At 40.4% G+C, this 17,313-nt stretch overlaps 1 protein-coding gene across 2 annotated transcripts in view; it reads left to right on the plus strand.

The window, feature by feature from the left end:
• Positions 1-1,473: 1,473 nt before the first annotated feature.
• LOC109437996 (contactin-associated protein-like 3) overlaps positions 1,474-17,313 on the plus strand; it is a 193,858-nt gene continuing 178,018 nt past the window's right edge. For both annotated transcript variants that reach the window (XM_019717553.3, XM_019717554.3), the window contains exon 1: positions 1,474-1,686. In XM_019717553.3, the coding sequence (XP_019573112.3) occupies positions 1,602-1,686 (85 nt within the window). In that variant the 5' untranslated portion in view covers positions 1,474-1,601. The remainder of the gene's footprint in view (positions 1,687-17,313) is intronic.

The following is a 17,313-nucleotide window of genomic DNA, read 5'->3' on the forward strand; positions in this document are numbered from 1 at the left end:
TTCCCACTGCAAACTACTGGGGTGGGTAGGAGTGTTCCCCATTCCCGGGGACCCTGAGTGGGAATGGAGAAAGCTGTAAACCTGGGATCAGGTGACATATTTTGGTCAAATTCTCAGCCCCTCTAGTTGTTAACTATGTGGCCTTGGCAAGCTATTTAAATTTTTCATTCTCATTTTTGTTTTTTTTCTGGGGTGAAAATTAGGACTAATAAAAACAGCTTTTCTGCTTGTTCTCAGGCAAGGTGAGCCGTGCTAAAGGTTCAAGTTCCTTTCACAGTGTGGTCACTTTGGAAGGTGCCTGCAGCCTGTTACCAAGTCTCAGCACATTTGTCTCCATTTGGTCCACAGTTTTAGGAGAGTATTGACCCCAAGATGTCATGCTCCTGCCTCCTTCATTTACATCTGCTCGCACCCTTTTCAGGAGGTCAAGGAGGCCATGAGGCTGGCAACTAATTTCAGTCACAGGTCTTGAAATCCTTTCTCTTTGTGGGCCACGTGGCTTCTATCTTTAGACTGTGCAGCCTTTTTCTGTTTGCTTGTTTTTCTTTTTTTTGGGGGGGCAAGGGATGTCTTTTCCTTTATATTTAATCATTTTTCAGTATGTCCCTTTTGGGAATTCTTACTAAAAAACATGACTGAAATGGAATACACGTACAGAAGATAGGAGTTGTTTCACAAGTCTTCATTCATCAATTTAGTCAATTCACCTACTTAGCATAATTTCACTTCTTGTGTGATAATATTTGGAATAATATTCCTTCTCCCAGGATGCCAGTTTATGGTTTTATGTATCTACTGATCATAACTGTCAAGTATCCGAGCAGGAATATGCATAACAAAATGCTGACACTATAGCAGAAGCAGGGTGCGTTTTTAATTTTTTAAAAACGAAGTTATATTTTTATTTGTACAGTTTCACTGAGATATCACTTGACATACAACACTGTAGTTTAGGGTGTACAGTGTGATGATTTGACACTTGTATATATTGCAAAATTATAACCATAATAAGGTCCATTAAGGTGTTTTTAATGATTCATTAAATTAGTTTAAAAAAGTCTTCTTCACGTTGGTTTTCAATACATGTAAATATTTTCTTCAAACCTGATTAGTTATTTCTGTCTTAACTTCTCCTTTTCAACTAAAAAAAAATGACTAGCACCAATGCTAAAGCTCAATGCTAATGCTCAGGCATCATCATAGTGGCCTCTCAGCCTGAAGTTCATTGAACTGCTCAGCTGTTGAGAGTGGGAAACCCGCGGGTGAAGGAGCGAGCGCCGCGCTTTCGCAGCGACCTGCCTGGATCTCCAAAAGCGCAGCTTTAAGGCCAAAGGCGGTTCACGGTGTGACGCGCTCTTCCGCCCACCACCGCCAGGGGCGCCCGGGCCGCGCGGAGCTCTGCACGGTGGGAGCGGGCGGAGCGGGCAGGGCTGGCGGGGTGGGTGTGGCCGCAGGTGGGGGCGCATCCCGGCGGCTGCGCGGGATCCCAGGGCGCGCAACCCCGAGCTCAGGAGAGCCAAGGGGAGGGCGCGGCAGGGCCCTCGCGGAGCAGCTGCCCGACAGCTTTGGCCTCGCGGTGCGGAGCTCAGGCAACTGTGAACATGAACCTTGTGGCGGGAGCCTTTCTCAGGATGCTCTTCCTTTTGTCTGTTCAGCCCCGGAGCACAGGAGTAGCAGGGAACACTTGTGAGTACAGCGCATCTTTCCAAACTTATACTGACAACACTGCTTTGTGTTTCTGTTTTTAATGGACATTTACAGATGGAGTCCCTAGCATGTTTCTGGAAATGAGGCATTAAAAAAGCATCTCCAAGTGTCAGCGCTAAGACAGGATGGTGTACGATGATTTTCCTCTTGTCAGGTCTAAAATGCGCTAAACCGGTTTTGACCATTTTGTCTGAGCTAATCCTAGGCTGTGGTATTGAATAGTCATTGAGGAAGCTCAAGTTCTAGTGAAACCTAAAATCCGCGTGAGAGTGTTGAGACGCGAGGAGAGACCAGCGGGAGAGTAGCGTGAGATAACAAGAGAACAGCAGGCCAATGTAGTCATGTATTTGTGGTACAAATGCATTTTGTAGCAACCGCGGCCGGCCTTTCTGGTCCTGCATCAGCACTGAGGTTTGCGGCTGGCGCTCTGCGGAATCAGTGGGCGACCCAGAGCTCCGGTGGAGTGCAAGGGCTCCCCGCAGAGCCCACCCGGACAGCCTGGAGAAAGTCCCCTCCGAAGGGAAAACAGCTGCCATTCAGGATTATTTACAAGGGTACCGGCTTGTATTTTGTGACATGTTGTGTTTCCTACTTGTCCTTCGGTGAGGATCTGTTCTGGACCAGCACTCTGAGTCTAATCTAAAGATGCTAGCCCGATTATCTCAGCCGACCTCAAGGCGTTTTAAACTGGAAATCAGAAAAAGTTTTAAAAGTGTTAGTGAGATTGACGGCCCCATCACAGGGCTTCTCTTTCCTTGAGGAATTTTAAGGAAGTCCCCCTTATCCTCCCTCCCAGCGCACGCTCATCAAGAATACACACACACACACACACACACACACACACACACACACACATTCATTTATATTAAATCAGGCTGTGGGTTATTGGAAAAGCCTGTGTGCTCTTCAAGAAAGTGCTAGTAGGCTTCTTGGGAAACTGACCTTGCTGTTGGGCATCCAGATTTAGCTGTTGGGGGTCCAAGTCTGCCATCACCAGAAAGTTCACCACCAAATGGAAAGCATTGCAAAGTTACCCTCCCACGCATTCACCCTTATATGCAGGGAGTCTGTGACGATGTTGTACTGTCATCATTTAGTATTCACTCATTTAATGCCAAATTATGTGTATGAGTCACTCCTAAAAATGAGTTTTAGTCTCCTTTATGCAAATACTGCCCTGTATTTCAGATACAATTTGAATTTAGCTTTCTGCAACAACCTTCATGAATGATTTAAATTAGGTATTTATATAAAATCTAATCCTTAGGTCCTGCAACAGAGCATTTTTCATTTTGCTAAGAAATTTAAAATGGCTAGTACTAAATGATTTGCTTGTATAAATGAAGTGTAGAATAATTCGACATACAACACTGAAGTACAATTAAAAAGTCACTGGAGGTCATTTTACTTAAAGCAAAGATGGCTTCAGAAATCAGAGAGAAACAGAGTGCCCTGTTGCCTTTCTGGTTTCTTTAGCTGTAATTACAGGATATTGACAAGATCAGTTGTTTTGATATTTCTTTATATTTCTATTTGTAGTTTATTCCCTAAAATCCATGGAGATATCACATTCTTTTACACTGAACATCCTTTTTAGGACTCACATCCTCTAAGGTGCTCCATGTCTCAATATCCATGCAGATATCTGTGTGTAAATTGGATTTGTCATTCTGTCTGGGTCTCTCGCTGATGTCAATGCTAGTTTTCATATTTCAGCCTCTTTTTATTTAGATGTATTTACTACTGTTATTCAATAGTCAAATTAAAGTCCCTATGTAAATCTGCATTGCTAATATCATTTTAGATACTAAAGTTAGAATCCTCGATCACCATAAGCATGGCTATTGATAGTTCTTCAAGCATCAAGTATATATTTATTTCAACCACTTTGTAGATTTAAAGATTCATAGTCTACACAAATTGCATTTGACCATTTCTTGGTGATCTCATTTTGATAGTATCATTTGTAGCAGTAGAAATAATGGTGAATGAATCTCATTGTGGTCTCGATCAGCTAATTTGCCCAATTCAATTTGTCTTTAACTCTTGAATAATTGGAAATTGTGTATTTGTATTGCATATGTGTGTATAAGCAAGGTAGTTCAAACATTATTTGAAATCTGTTATTATTACTGAGTGAAGGTAGAGGGGTCTGTCTAGTCCTGCCCTGTTATTTGAGAAATTCTACGGAAGAGTTTGCCATCAGGGTGGGATTTAGGCTATGAACAAGAAATGGTGAACGTGAGCATTGCTCAAGCTTTTTGATGGCTAACCTTTTTTACTTAGAAGTATTTAAAAATTCAAATAATCTTTTCAGACATGACTTTAACAAAAATGAAATATTATTGAGTACTAATAAGAAATTAATGAGAACTGTGCATCATTTTTTAAAAGAGCTTTATCTTCTTCCCACATGGTCCCAATGACAGTGTTACTCTATAGCTAGTTTTCAGCAGTAAATCAGTCAGCCAGGGGGTCAGCCTGGGTGAGGATTTGTCATCAGACATCTCCTCAAGGAGCAGGACTTGCTTAAAACATCTGACATCTCAGAGGTTCTGCACGTTTTGATCTGACATCTCAGAGGTTATACACATTTTGACGTGAACCTTTTTAATCAATGGGACATTTTAAGTCAGGAGGATTCTGCACAGGGGGAAATTGTTTCTAAATGGTCAAGATAATAGGCTTTTTATTTTTTCTCTTTATTCTCTGTCTTTTTGAAAATGAAACAAACTGAATGGACTGCATCCTCTAAAATATGACCTAGGGCCTGATATATATATATATATATATATATATATATATATATATATATATATATAATAATTATTATTATTATTATTATTGGGGAATATTGGGGAACAGTGTGTTTTTCCAGGACCCATAAGCTCCAAGTCAAGTCTGGTTGTGGAGGGTGCAGCTCACTGGCCAAATGTGGGAATCCAGCTGGTGACCTGGGTGTTATGAGCACTGTGCTCTAACCAGCTGAGCCAACTACCCACCCCGGGCCTGATATTTTAAAAATGTGAATAGCTAGCTACCTGGTCTGACTTCTAGATCTCTGTCCTCGTCAAGATAAGTGTGTTATATGAAGATGTCTTCCTGAATGGAGCTCAGAGGAAAGTGTGAGTATAGATTCCAAGCTAGTCCTGTTTTCTAGAAGTTGTGCAGACAGTTCTTCCCCGTCCCACAAAGAGGCGCAAATGGAGGGAGGAAGGTGATAGCTCTCTGCTTTAGAATTATCCTTGTGAAAGTACTATTTCTTTATGAATTTCAAGACCTTTTGGGAGGAAGAAGAAACATAATCAGAATAAGAAAATGTCAACCTTTGCTAGCTTGTTTAGTATTGTAAGTCTGTCTCTTGGGTTGTCATCACTGAGGAGTAATGTTCATCTTCCCCCCGACTTCCAAACAATATAATTGGAAGTTAATTTACAGCTGAAGTATTTCCCCATGTAAATAAAGTATAAGCTATACCTGATAGCGCATGTCCCCTCCACACATTCCAGTCATTGATAGGGATTATTGGATATAAATTGTGACATTTTTAGATCCAGGGATTCAATTTAGTGTGACAGAGTCAGTCCTACCCTGTTATATACCAGCACTTGTAATTTTCTCTAGAAGCTTCTTTCTGTTTCCTTCCCCTGTCAAAAGTGCCCTTCTCATTGCAAGATGAAAAAAAAATATGTCTGGCCCACTGCAGGTAGGGCATACTCTTTGAATCGCTCATCTGAGAGTAAAAATTGGGACTTGTTTTTGTCCATTAGTGCCTCTCTTCTTCCCATCGCATCCTGCATACATAGTGAGAGGTGTGTCTGCCCATGGTTGGGGGTCCAGATCAGGCCCATTTTGTTGGCCAACATGGGTAACAAACCCATGAGCTTCACGCATACCTAGCACTTGACCTAAGCAATAAGCGTATTAGCACCTCAGTTTGAAGATTTGTGTCAAATCTGAACCCTTTCTTCATTGGAGCGTTAACTCTGTTTGTGCCAAGGCATCACTCTGTATCATCTTTGGTGAAAGTATATTAGTATAATCCTGTAATAGTGATTATCCCACAATAGTATCCCTTTGAAATATAAACAACATACATATATGATCTAATAGAGAGACACTTGCAGTGTATAAATTATCCTAATCCAATAACATGATTGACTTCAGTTATTTGGTATAAAAATATGAGTGCAGAACGGAGGAACTGAACATAATGTTACAATTGCTAACAAGTATAAAATGATGGGCATTTATTTCAGCAAATGTCTACAAGTGTGTTTGCTATATGTCTCTTCTCCAGGATTTTGATTTGCAGAAATCCTGTCATCTCAGTGGGCATGGATTCTTTGCAATTACTTACTAAGTGTAAACATTCTTTATTTCTATGTGAGTCCATTCCATCTCCCATAATGTCATGAGTGCTAGAGGTTCAATACAGTCTATAGAGAAGTTTCCGCTTTGGCTAATATGGACTAAAGTCCTGCTGATGTTTTAATTGATTCAGGCTCTTCTTTCCTCAGTAGCGCTCTTAGTGTTTCTCTAGAGAGAATTTGACCTTCCAAGTTCATCAGTGTGATGCAGATGGGCAGTGAATCCATTTGTGGATGTAGTGAAATGTTGGGGAAAAGGAGTCAGAATATAGGGCTGAGGGCTTTCATAGGCACTGGAGCTGGGACTTTTTGGAACGAGCCTTCAACAAGCTGGCAAACAGAACCTTGTGGATAGTAATTGAATACATTTCCCATAAATTGAAGTCAGGATGTTTCTGAAGACTTTGAGAAAACAAAACCATTTTCTCTCCAAAATACTTCCATAGTCACGTGACTATCAACAGCGTGGTAGGCAGGGGTAGGTAGAGCTAAGTTTTGTGGGACCTGAGGCTTACACAATTTTGGGAAAGTAAGCAGAAACAAACAGAATGACCCTGACCCTGAAGACATGTTATGAGTGACCCTCCCAGGCTGGGAAGGGTGCTATAGGGAGAGGACTGGAGCTTAAGAAAATGCGCTTTTTTATTGGAGTTGATTTGGGGGGAAAAAACCCCAAATCATTTGAAAGTTCTTAAACATATTCACTAACAGACAAATTTCAATTAGCTGAGTAAATTTTCAGTTAAAATTTCCCTTTAAATCAAAAACAGAATTTGGATATAAAAGTATAAAAATAGCTCAAAAATTTTGAAGTAATAGATCCAAGGTTTACCTGAAATTCCAGTTTTCTAAATAACAAAGATGAAATTAACCTCAGATCTTCTTTCCACTTACTGTGTAGAACCTTTAAAGGCTTGGCTTCAAAGGTATTCTGCAGAGTGACTTCTCCAGTGTCCCCACGCCACCTGCCACCTATCCCCCTGTGGCGCTGGTCACTTTAGGTGTCTGTCGCTTTCTATTGAATAACTTCTGAAAACTGAATTATTTATCTGTTTATTTTTGAAAGGCATTAAACCAAATATAATATGTTTCTTCAAGATATAAAGACTTGTTTTTCCTAGTTTGAATTCTGTGGCACAGGATTATGTGTTTTAAATGTCTTTTATCATGTGTTAAGAAAGTTACTGTAACTTGTGAATCCTGGACGAAGAGGATATGACAGCATGACCTTTGACCTTATGTATAAGCATTGTTTAATAGGCCCACAAGATTGTTTAATTATGTGGAAGAATGTACCCAAGTTTGACTTGGTCATTTACTAGTATTTGATTAGAATTTAGACACTGAGTTATAAGTTAAATTGATGAGTTCTTTTTTTTTTTCAGGTGCGAATGGTTTTATTGCCCAGTAGGACATGAATCAGTTTTTTTGTGTAAACTAGCAATCTTATTCTAACATTATTTTATAAATGCCTGTAAATTCCCAGTTTCTCAAAACGTACTTTTACCGTATCATTCATTGGTGAGTTTATAAATCTTGGGTCTCCATTTGTTCTATAGTTGTAGGAGTTGTGTTTTTCACTTTTGAAAATAGTGCTTTGACACAGAGTGCACATGTCTTTTAGGTGTGCACATAGCATTGTGCGATAATGACTGTGCTTAGTTTGGTTGTTTCTTGTTCATTGGAAACCTTGCTCTGCAATAATATAACAGAGAGTCTGGCTTGCATCAGAAGGAAAAAATATCCTCCTTCAGTTCTAGATAATGGGTATTACTGATTTGAAATATAATTGAAACATAAAGCCTTTGACATTTTAAGTAGTTTACAATTAAAAACTATAGAATTTTTATTTAAATACTAGTGGTGCCAGAAAAACGTATACACATTTGAAGAGATGCTATCTATGCATTACTTTTCGAAGTTGAATTGAATTACGGTGGCAATGTGTAGTATGACGTTTGCTCAGAAAGTGTTTTGGGGGATGATTGATTTTACTTCCAACAAGTATTAGAATTTTAATACAGTTGTTTCCTTTTTAAAAATGTGTAATCATTTTTTGGCACCTTCTGTATATACCCATTTAATAGACCAGTAAAAAACAACAACAACAAAAAACAAACAAACAAAAAAAAACCTCCCTCGAAGGTTGTAAATCACAGATGAAAAAAATGGTGTGATATATCGTTTCTATGTGCCTTTTATTAACTTTTTGCTTTGCAGTACTTCTGGATAAGATACTCATGGAGGGTGTGTCAGTTTTATCCAACTCGTGGAAAACCACATGAAAAAAGTTTGCTGTTTTAAACTGACAAATACAGTGTTTTTGGATGTCATTCTAAGGGCTGAGATAAATGGTGTGCCAGTTATTTAAATTTATTTCGTCTGAAATCTTATTAAGATGTGACTTTTAAATACTGTCTAACTTGTGGTTCCGTCACCTGCCTTCACGATTGTCCCATGGAGAAGGAAATTGTATGCCATGTGTTCCTGTGGGAGGAAGGGGCTAGTTTCAGCCCTGTTTGGAATCTATGGCAGTTTCTATGACCTTCTGTAGCCACTTGAACGCTGAGGCTTAGACCTCATGTCCTCATTCTCCTTTCAGTATCATTCCATTCCTTGGCGTGTTCAAGACCCAGCAGAAGATTTCTCTGGGCTTGTGAGCAAGCAGTGAAATTACTGTTTAGATTCATGTGGCAGTAACCTGCTGCCTTGAAACATTAAGTCAGGTTCTACCTGCAGTACTCAAGTCTGTAATTAGTTTTTAATTTAACGTCTATAAATTCTCAGGTAAATGGAGAGCTTGATAAAGTCAAGCCAAACACACTATTTCTAGGATTGGTGAACTGATGGCAAAAGGCGCAGAGTGATCACTGTGTAAATGTGCAAATTCTCGTGTCCCTTGGGGGAGGTGGATGGTAGACAGAGCTGCTGAAGGAATTAAAAACCACTGTCAGTAGTTGTCAGAGAGGCATATAGTGGATTAGGCGGCAGTTCTGTTAGGCAGAATTGCATTCTTTCCTGTTTGGTACCAGGCAAAATATTCTCCACTTTGAATTTCTGAGCATGTGAGCAATTAAGAACTACAACACCACCCCGGCCCTGGTGAAACTATTGCCTTCCTATTCCTGAGCTGCTTTGTGTTCCCGAGTTCGTAGAACCCACAGTGCTTGACCTGCCTCTGAGGCCCACCCAGGTCCCGGCCCCTGTGAGTACAGTGCTGAGGTGGCTGGAAGGGTTTGATCTCAGGCCTTTAGCTGTAATAAAGGGAAACTGATTAGCATTAGAAATCAGTGATTTGATTCAGGTCATTAAAGTGACTTTAATCAAAATATCTATTATGGAAGCAAGTATTGTAAGAGCTGTTAACTATTTTAATGTCTTAGATTTGGCTGATTTAAGAAAAATAAATGTCTACTTATAGACATCTGTTCAAATGTTTGGAGGTAATCAAATTAAGGATTTGTTATTTAGCTTTACTTTCGCTGTGTTTTCGATGTTTAGACACCAGAATAGGAACATCACCACACTAAAAGTAATGCAACATAAACAGAAAAAAATAAATAGCTGTGTAATGTCATCAAGTTAACTAGCTGCTACGTGTCTGATTCTTTGGCTTCCTTGCAATACATCAGTTCATGGAAGTTGTGACAGGAAAACCTGTCTTTTCAGAGCATATCCTTTGCTATGGTGTGAAATGCACAATCATTGCTGAGAGTTAACGAAATTGGGGAACTGAGGAGGATACGTTGAATAGAGTTTAAGATATATTTAAGAGAGTTTAAGGAAGCAAACACCAAATTACTCTTTGCTTTCTTAAGGTTACAAGGAAATTTTCTGAAAAAACATTTTTCAGGCATAGTATACAGTAGAGTTGATGGTCTCAGAGTCAGTTAGTTACCCATTAGAGAAAATCAAATGATCAATTTTGAACTACATATAGTTCAGGGATAAGAAGACACCATATTGGTTTCCTTGATCATAAGAATAAAATTTTGATGATAATAATTTACTATTCTTTGTCACGGTGAACCACTAACCCGAAAACCTGATCTTTGAGAGATACACATCACTACTGATGATTAATCTCATTCCTTCTTGTAAGTGACCTGTCATTTGTTGGGAGACACTGCATGTTTGCCTAGAAAAAGATCCTTTACCTTGTGAGTATTGTTGCAAGGTGAAGCAGGAGGGAGTGGGAAGATACAATTTGTAGGCTAGCACGCATTTTACCGTGAAGAGGACATATATTGTGTCATTAACCACGGTCCCGTTCTCCAGGGATGACCCTGGGAGCTCCTCCTCAGCCCCACCCCAGCAACCCCTGTGCAGAGCCTCCGTGAGCATCTTCCTGCTCCATTTTCCCGGATGGAGGATGACCGGCTGTGATGCCAAGTGATTACCGGAGTCAACTGGCGTGGGTTCGGCTGGGCATCACGGTGTCCTTCTTCCTTCACTGCTTCCCATGGGATCCATTCCCTCAGAGGTCTTCCACTGTCACTTCATCTCACAGATGTGGGAGGGACTGAGAGGGAAGGTGGCAGCGAGAATGACAAAGTGGCACCGCACACAAAGAACACTTTCCAGGCCTTAATGGTTGTTTGATTGTATGTGGAGTGATAGAAATTGGAGTGTCAGGATTGGGGTATTGGCCAACATCTCTCGGTGATAAATGACAGAGAAGCCAATCAAATGTTCCTAAACAAAAAGGGGTTTCATGTTCGCACGGTTGGATGCATTGCTGACTGTGCCATCAGGGTACGCCTCTCCTCACATTTCAGTCGGTCTTCCCCACGCTGCGTGGTGCTCAGGCAGCATTCTGCAGGCAGCTCCATGACCCAGGTCAGACCGCTGCAACACTAACAGGGAGAATGCTCTCCTCCACTGGGGCTTTGGCCCCCTTCTCCTTGAAGCTCTAAGCACTTATTTATTTGTCCCCTCGCCCACGCTCCAAAGAGCAGCGGCTTCATTTTTCTTTGTGGTTGTTCCCACTCCCTAATCCACAGAGCTCAGGGTGGTCCTGGGAGACAGTGGGTTCTCCATATGTATATTTGTTTAGTGAGTGAAGAGGTGAGTGATTCTTTCCCAAAACATCCAGAAATTATGATATTACAGTTGTTAGATATTTTTGTTAAATTTTGTACATTTTTAAAGTCACGTGGTCTTCTAGAAGCATGAACAATTAATCCTTTCATGTTCATCGTGGGTATTTAAAAAATTGTGCAAGTTTTCTTTTTTTTTTTTCTTTTTTAATTTATTGGGGTGACAATTGTTAGTAAAATTACATAGATTTCAGGTATACAATTCTGTATTACATCATCTATAAATCCCATTGTGTGTTCACCACCCAGAGTCAGTTCTCCTTCCATCACCATATATTTGATCCCCCTTACCCTCATCTCCCACCCCCCACCCCCCTTACCCTCTGGCAACCACTAAACTATTGTCTGTGTCTATGAGTTTCTGTTTCTCATTTGTTTGTCTTGTTCTTTTGTTGTTTTTGGTTTATATACCACGTATCAGTGAAATCACATGGTTCTCTGCTTTTTCTGTCTGACTTATTTCGCTCAGCATCATACTCTCAAGATCCATCCATGTTGTCACAAATGTTCCTATATCATCTTTTCTTACCGCCGAATAGTATTCCATTGTGTATATATACCACAATTTCTTTATCCATTCATCTATCGAAGGACATTTTGGTTGTTTCCGTGTCTTGGCCACCGCAAACAAAGCTGCAGTGAACATTGGAGCACACGTGTCTTTATGTATAAATGTTTTCAGATTTTTGGGTAGATACCCAGGAGAGGGATTGCTGGGTCATATGGTAATTCTATTCATAATTTTTTGAGGAACCACCACACTGCCTTCCATAACGGCTGCACCAGTCTGCATTCCCACCAACAGTGTATGAGGGTTCCTTTTTCTCCACAGCCTCTCTGTTACTAGAGGCTTGTTGATGATAGCCATTCTGATTGGGGTGAGGTGATATCTCATTGTGGTTTTTATTTGCATTTCTCTGATGATTAGTGATGTTGAGCATTTTTTCATATGTCTATTTGCCATTTGTATGTCCTCTTTGGAGAAATGTCTCTTCAGGTCCTCTGCCCATTTTTCAATTGGGTTGTTTGTTTTTTTGTTGTTGAGTTGCATGAGTTCCTTATATATTTTGGATATTAGCCCCTTATCGGAGGCACTGTTTGCAAAAATCTTCTCCCATTCAGTTGGTGGCCTCTTTATTTTGACGATGGTTTCTTTTACTGTGCAGAAGCTTTTAAGTTTTATATAGTCCCATTCGTTTATTTTAGCTTTTACTTCCCTTGCCTTTGAAGTGAAATTCATAAAATGCTCTTTGAACCCAAGGTCCATAAGTTTAGAACCTATGTTTTCTTCTGTGCAGTTTATTGTGTCAGGTCTTATGCTTAAGTCTTTGATCCATTTTGAATTAATTTTGGTACATGGTGACAGACAGCAGTCCAGTTTCATTCTTTTGCACATGGCTATCCAATTCTCCCAGCACTATTTATTGAAGAGGCTGTCTTTGCTCCATTGTATGTTTTTTGCTTCTTTGTCAAAATTATCCGTCCATACTTACATGGTTTTATTTCTGGGTTCTCAATTCTATTGCATTGGTCTATGTGTCTGTTTTTCTGCCAATACCATGCTGTTTTGATTATTGTAGCCTTGTAGTACAAGCTAAAGTCAGGAAGTGTGATACCTCCATTATTGTTCTTTTTTCTTAAGATTGCTTTGGCTATTCGGGGTCCATTGCTTTCCTATATACTAACAATGAAATCTCAGAAAAAGAAATACAAAAAAAAATTCCTTTTGCAATTGCAGCAAAAAGAATAAAATACCTCGGAATAAACTTAACCAAGGATGTGAAGGACCTATATGCTGAAAACTATAAGACATTTTTGAAAGAAGTTGAAAAAGACACAAAGAAATGGAAAGACATTCTGTGCTCATGGATTGGAAGAATCAACATAGTTAAAATGGCTAAATTACCCAAAGCAATATACAGATTTAATGCAATCCCCATCAAAATCCCAATGGCATTTTTTAAAGAAATAGAACAAAAAAATATCAGATTTGTTTGGAACAGTTTTCAGTGGTTCTACAATTATGTAATAGGAAGAATTAAATAATTTTGTCTCCAGTTTTCACCGGAGAAAATTGAGAAACTTAAAGGATAAGAAATTAGTCTAAACTTTGAAAATAAATGATTTCTTCACTCAAGAAATATTTATTAGGTACTTTCTCCATGAAGTGAGTTACATACAAGTAACATTTATAGAGTGAAACTGTGAATGATGACAATTGCAATACAGGTATTTAGGTAATTCATGTGAACAGTGTGTGAGCAGAAGAATTAAAAGATGCATACTTCATTGCTCTGTGACCATTTTAACAATTCGTGTGTAGTTTGTGGAATATTAGACTTTGTCCCTTAAAACGGACATTTCAGATTTATATGCAAGCAAGGCAGTTCTTCAGTTAATGAGCTGTGGCTATTTAAAATCTTTCAAAACTAAATATCTAGGGCAATATCAATAATATGAGTCAATAGCTGAGTTTCCCAAGTGTGTCTTTCCAGGCACTACGTTGGGAGGGTTTCAGATTTTTGAAATTGTGTCTTGCACTAGCCAACTTTCCAACACTGCTAAATGCTAACCATAGAATCTAATAGGCCACGTGGAGCAGCTGTCCGGCTCTCCTGGCACAGGCGAGTTTTCATCCATCGCAGACATCTCTCAGCATCTGTGCTGAGCAGCATGCATTTCCTTCTTTGAAGAACAGTGTGTCTGCCTTGAGTTCCCAGATATCATCAGTTGCATCTGAAATGCTCTGGTTTGGTGGGCCAAAGTAAAATATGCACTAAATCAGAACTTCAGGGATGGGCTGAGGAATTGCCAATTTTTAAAATGCCCCCTGTGCTTTTTACTCCTGTTCAAGTTTGGTGACAATTACACTGATGTAAGGGGTTAGAGGTCCTGCCTGAGGCCCTGGGAGAGCCCCTAGCAGGTATCCTTTAGCCAGAATGCCTGTTTCACTCTCACTAGTATATTGGGAAGCCATCTAATTTAATGTATGAAAAGAGTCCTTTGGGTGTCAGTAAAACTACGGCTGTGTCTATTTCTACCATGAATTTTATTGCACAGAATTGCATAATCTTAAAGGATAAGACAAATCTAGAGATGTTACTTTCTCCTAATGCAGACATGTTCTCTTCTTTCCATTTGTGAATTCTTTCTGAAAAACAGCTGAGTGCAATGGATTGTTGAATTTTACTGCCATGTCATGTTTAAGGAGGAGCAAAACTGTCTTTTGCAGTCAGTGCTTTGTGGGTGATCCCTTTCTGTTAGTGAGAGCTCCTCTCCTCTGTGTTTTCCTTCATTCCACTATCACATTCCTGCCCCACACTAGGTCTGGAAATTAAGAGGGCATGCTTTTCCTGTTAGAAGGAATTTGGCTGTTTCAATGTTTTAAGGTCAATATATGTCAGGGTTGATATATAACTTATATATGGAGATTTAAGGTGTAGCTCTCCAACTTGCAGTTAATTGAATTCAGTAAACATTTATCAAGTGCCTACCATGCGCCAGGCATTGCAATGGAAGTTGAAGAAATAAAGATAAATATTGTTTCTTTACAAAAACCTTCAGATCCTATGAGAGAAGTAGGCTGATTCATTAAAGCAGCTCTCGTTGTAATTTAGAACCACCCCTATCACTGGGAATCTGTCCCTTTTGCTGAATGTAAGTTTTCATTGGCCATGGGTGAACAATAATTGGGATTATTAAAATTTGCCTTTCGAATAGGTCTAAATCCTTGTCTTCTTAGGGTGCTGAAGCAGGACGATCTGGAGGAAACGAACAATTCTCCTTTCACAGCTTTGGTTCCTCTAAGTTTCCGTACAGTTACATACACAGTGTTGCACGATTCTAAAACTGTGAAGGAATAGACTTGATTCTTTCAGTTGCAAGGTCAAGTGCAAGAGCTAAGTTTTGCAAGTAGGATCCTGGAAATGTAAGTTTTTTGTTTGTTTGTTTTAAAAAACAACTCTAAGGTTATGTATTTATCTCCTTCCTCAGTAAAGTTATTTAAATCATAGCCTTCACTCAAGTGAAGTCTCAGGGTTGTTGGTAAAGAGACAGCAGCCTCCCCCCACCCTTTAATAGGTTATTTTTCTGGAGCAGTTTTAAGTTCACAGCAAAATTGAGCAGAAAGTACAGAGATTCCCATATGCCCTCTGCCCCCTCTCCCCACCCCTCACCCCCCACCCTCACAGGCACGGGGTCCTCCACTGTCAACCTCCCCCACCAGAGTGGTACATTTGTTATAACTAATGAACCTCCACTGACACCTGAAATCCACCCAAAGTCCATAATTCACAGTTTACTCCAGATGTCCTGCATTCTGTGGGTTTGGACAAATATATAGTGACATTTATCCACCGTTGTGGTAGCATACAGAATAATAGTTTCACTGCCCTAAAAATCCCCTGTGCTCTATCTATTTATCCCTTAAACACTGGCAACCACTGATCTTTTTACTGTCTCCATAGTTTTGCCTTTTCTAGAATATGATATAGCTGGAATTCTACAGTATATATGTAGCCTTTTCAGATTGGCTTCTTTTACTTAGTGATATGCAATCAAGTTGCCACATGTCGTTTTGTTACTGGGAATGACATTGTACCTCAGCTCTTTGTCTTCTTGAAAAAAGAATTCAGTCAAGAGACAGTCTGTGCAGCACAGAACAGCAAGAAGTTCATTAGAAAAAGCAAATACACTCTGAGACATGGAGCGGGCTGACCCAAGAGAGGGACGCACGCTCTCCTTACATCGTGTGAGGGTTTTTATCTCTATGGGTAGAATTGTTCCCCACCCCCCACTCCCACCTCCAGCACCTCATTCTTTCATCTGGCACACCTAGTACTCCCTTCTTGCTCCCAAGGTTGTCTGAGCTCATTACAACGGCCCTGAGTAGCAGCGTATACATTGTGAGAAGCGGGATGCTCTCTCTCTCTGTCTCTCTCTCTCTCTCTCTCTCTCTCTCTGTCTCTCTCTCTCTCTCTGTCTCTCTCTCTCTCTCTGTCTCTCTCTCTCTCTCTCTCTCTCTCTGTCTCTCTCTCTCTCTCTCTCCCTCTCCCCCCTCTTTCTCTCTCTCTTCTAACAACACATCCCTTTGACTCAGGGGCATGTGTGAGCCTGGAATCCTGGCAGGCCAATGAGGCATTGGTGTCCTAAGTGAGGGCAGCTGCAAGGGGTCTTGACCCAAGTAGGAGCTGCAGCAAGGGGCTTTCTATCCAGGGCTAGGTCTCTCCTTCTCCTGCTCATTTCTGTCTACCCATCCTATCATTCCCCTCTCAAGAGTTTGAGACCGTGAACTCTTAGGAAAGGGGACAATGTGTCTCTTCTGTATCTACTTCCTGCTGAAAGGAAGTGATGTCATAATCAGGGTCCAATCCTCTTGCTCTCTGTCAGGAGGAAAGAGGTGTTGTCCCTGTACTTTCAGCGGGTAGGAGGCAAAAGTGGTGTGACATTGTTACGAGGAGACTGGTTAAATCTGAGTCTTCTGTTTCTGGAGGGACAGGTTGGAATTTCTGGAGGACCATCATTTTTAAGTGGAACTGTTGTAATCTGAAGGAGATAAATGTGACAAGTAGATTAAAAAGACATGGGCTGAATAGCAGTAGAAGCAATATACAAACTAAAGGCCATAATAAGGGTAGAAACAAAGTCATGGAAGGTAGAATGTCTTTTACCGCCTGCCCGATAGAGTCAGTCATTGGACATTCCTTTGCAAAATTATGAAGCTATTCAGCCTGATTATATATATATATATATATCTTTTAAATATCTTCTTCTACTTGACTGGTGGCATTTATACAAGTGCAGCAAGTCTTACTAATTACTGCACATACTCCCCCTTGTCCAGCTAATAAGTAATCAAGGGCTAGTCAGTAGTCAAAGACAACATTTGTAAACGAACCGAGGCACCCCCGGAGATTCTGGAGGCAGCTCCGATGCCTTGAGCTAGGGCAGCTAGGACTTTGTTAGGGTGGTTAAAGTAGCCTCACGATAGGCAGATCCTCCCCAAGAGGCTGCTAGACCAACGGCAGCCCCAGTACCAACTAAATGAGTCCTACGGCCCGTTTGGCTTGGGGATGAGTGATGTTATGAACCGTGATTGATATGCCCCAAAGGCCTAAAAACCCTAAGGCACATCCTTC

This window comes from Rhinolophus sinicus, chromosome 16 (assembly GCF_057876585.1).
Source record: "Rhinolophus sinicus isolate RSI-liver-muscle chromosome 16, RSI-T2T, whole genome shotgun sequence".
Taxonomy (NCBI): Eukaryota; Metazoa; Chordata; class Mammalia; order Chiroptera; family Rhinolophidae; genus Rhinolophus; species Rhinolophus sinicus.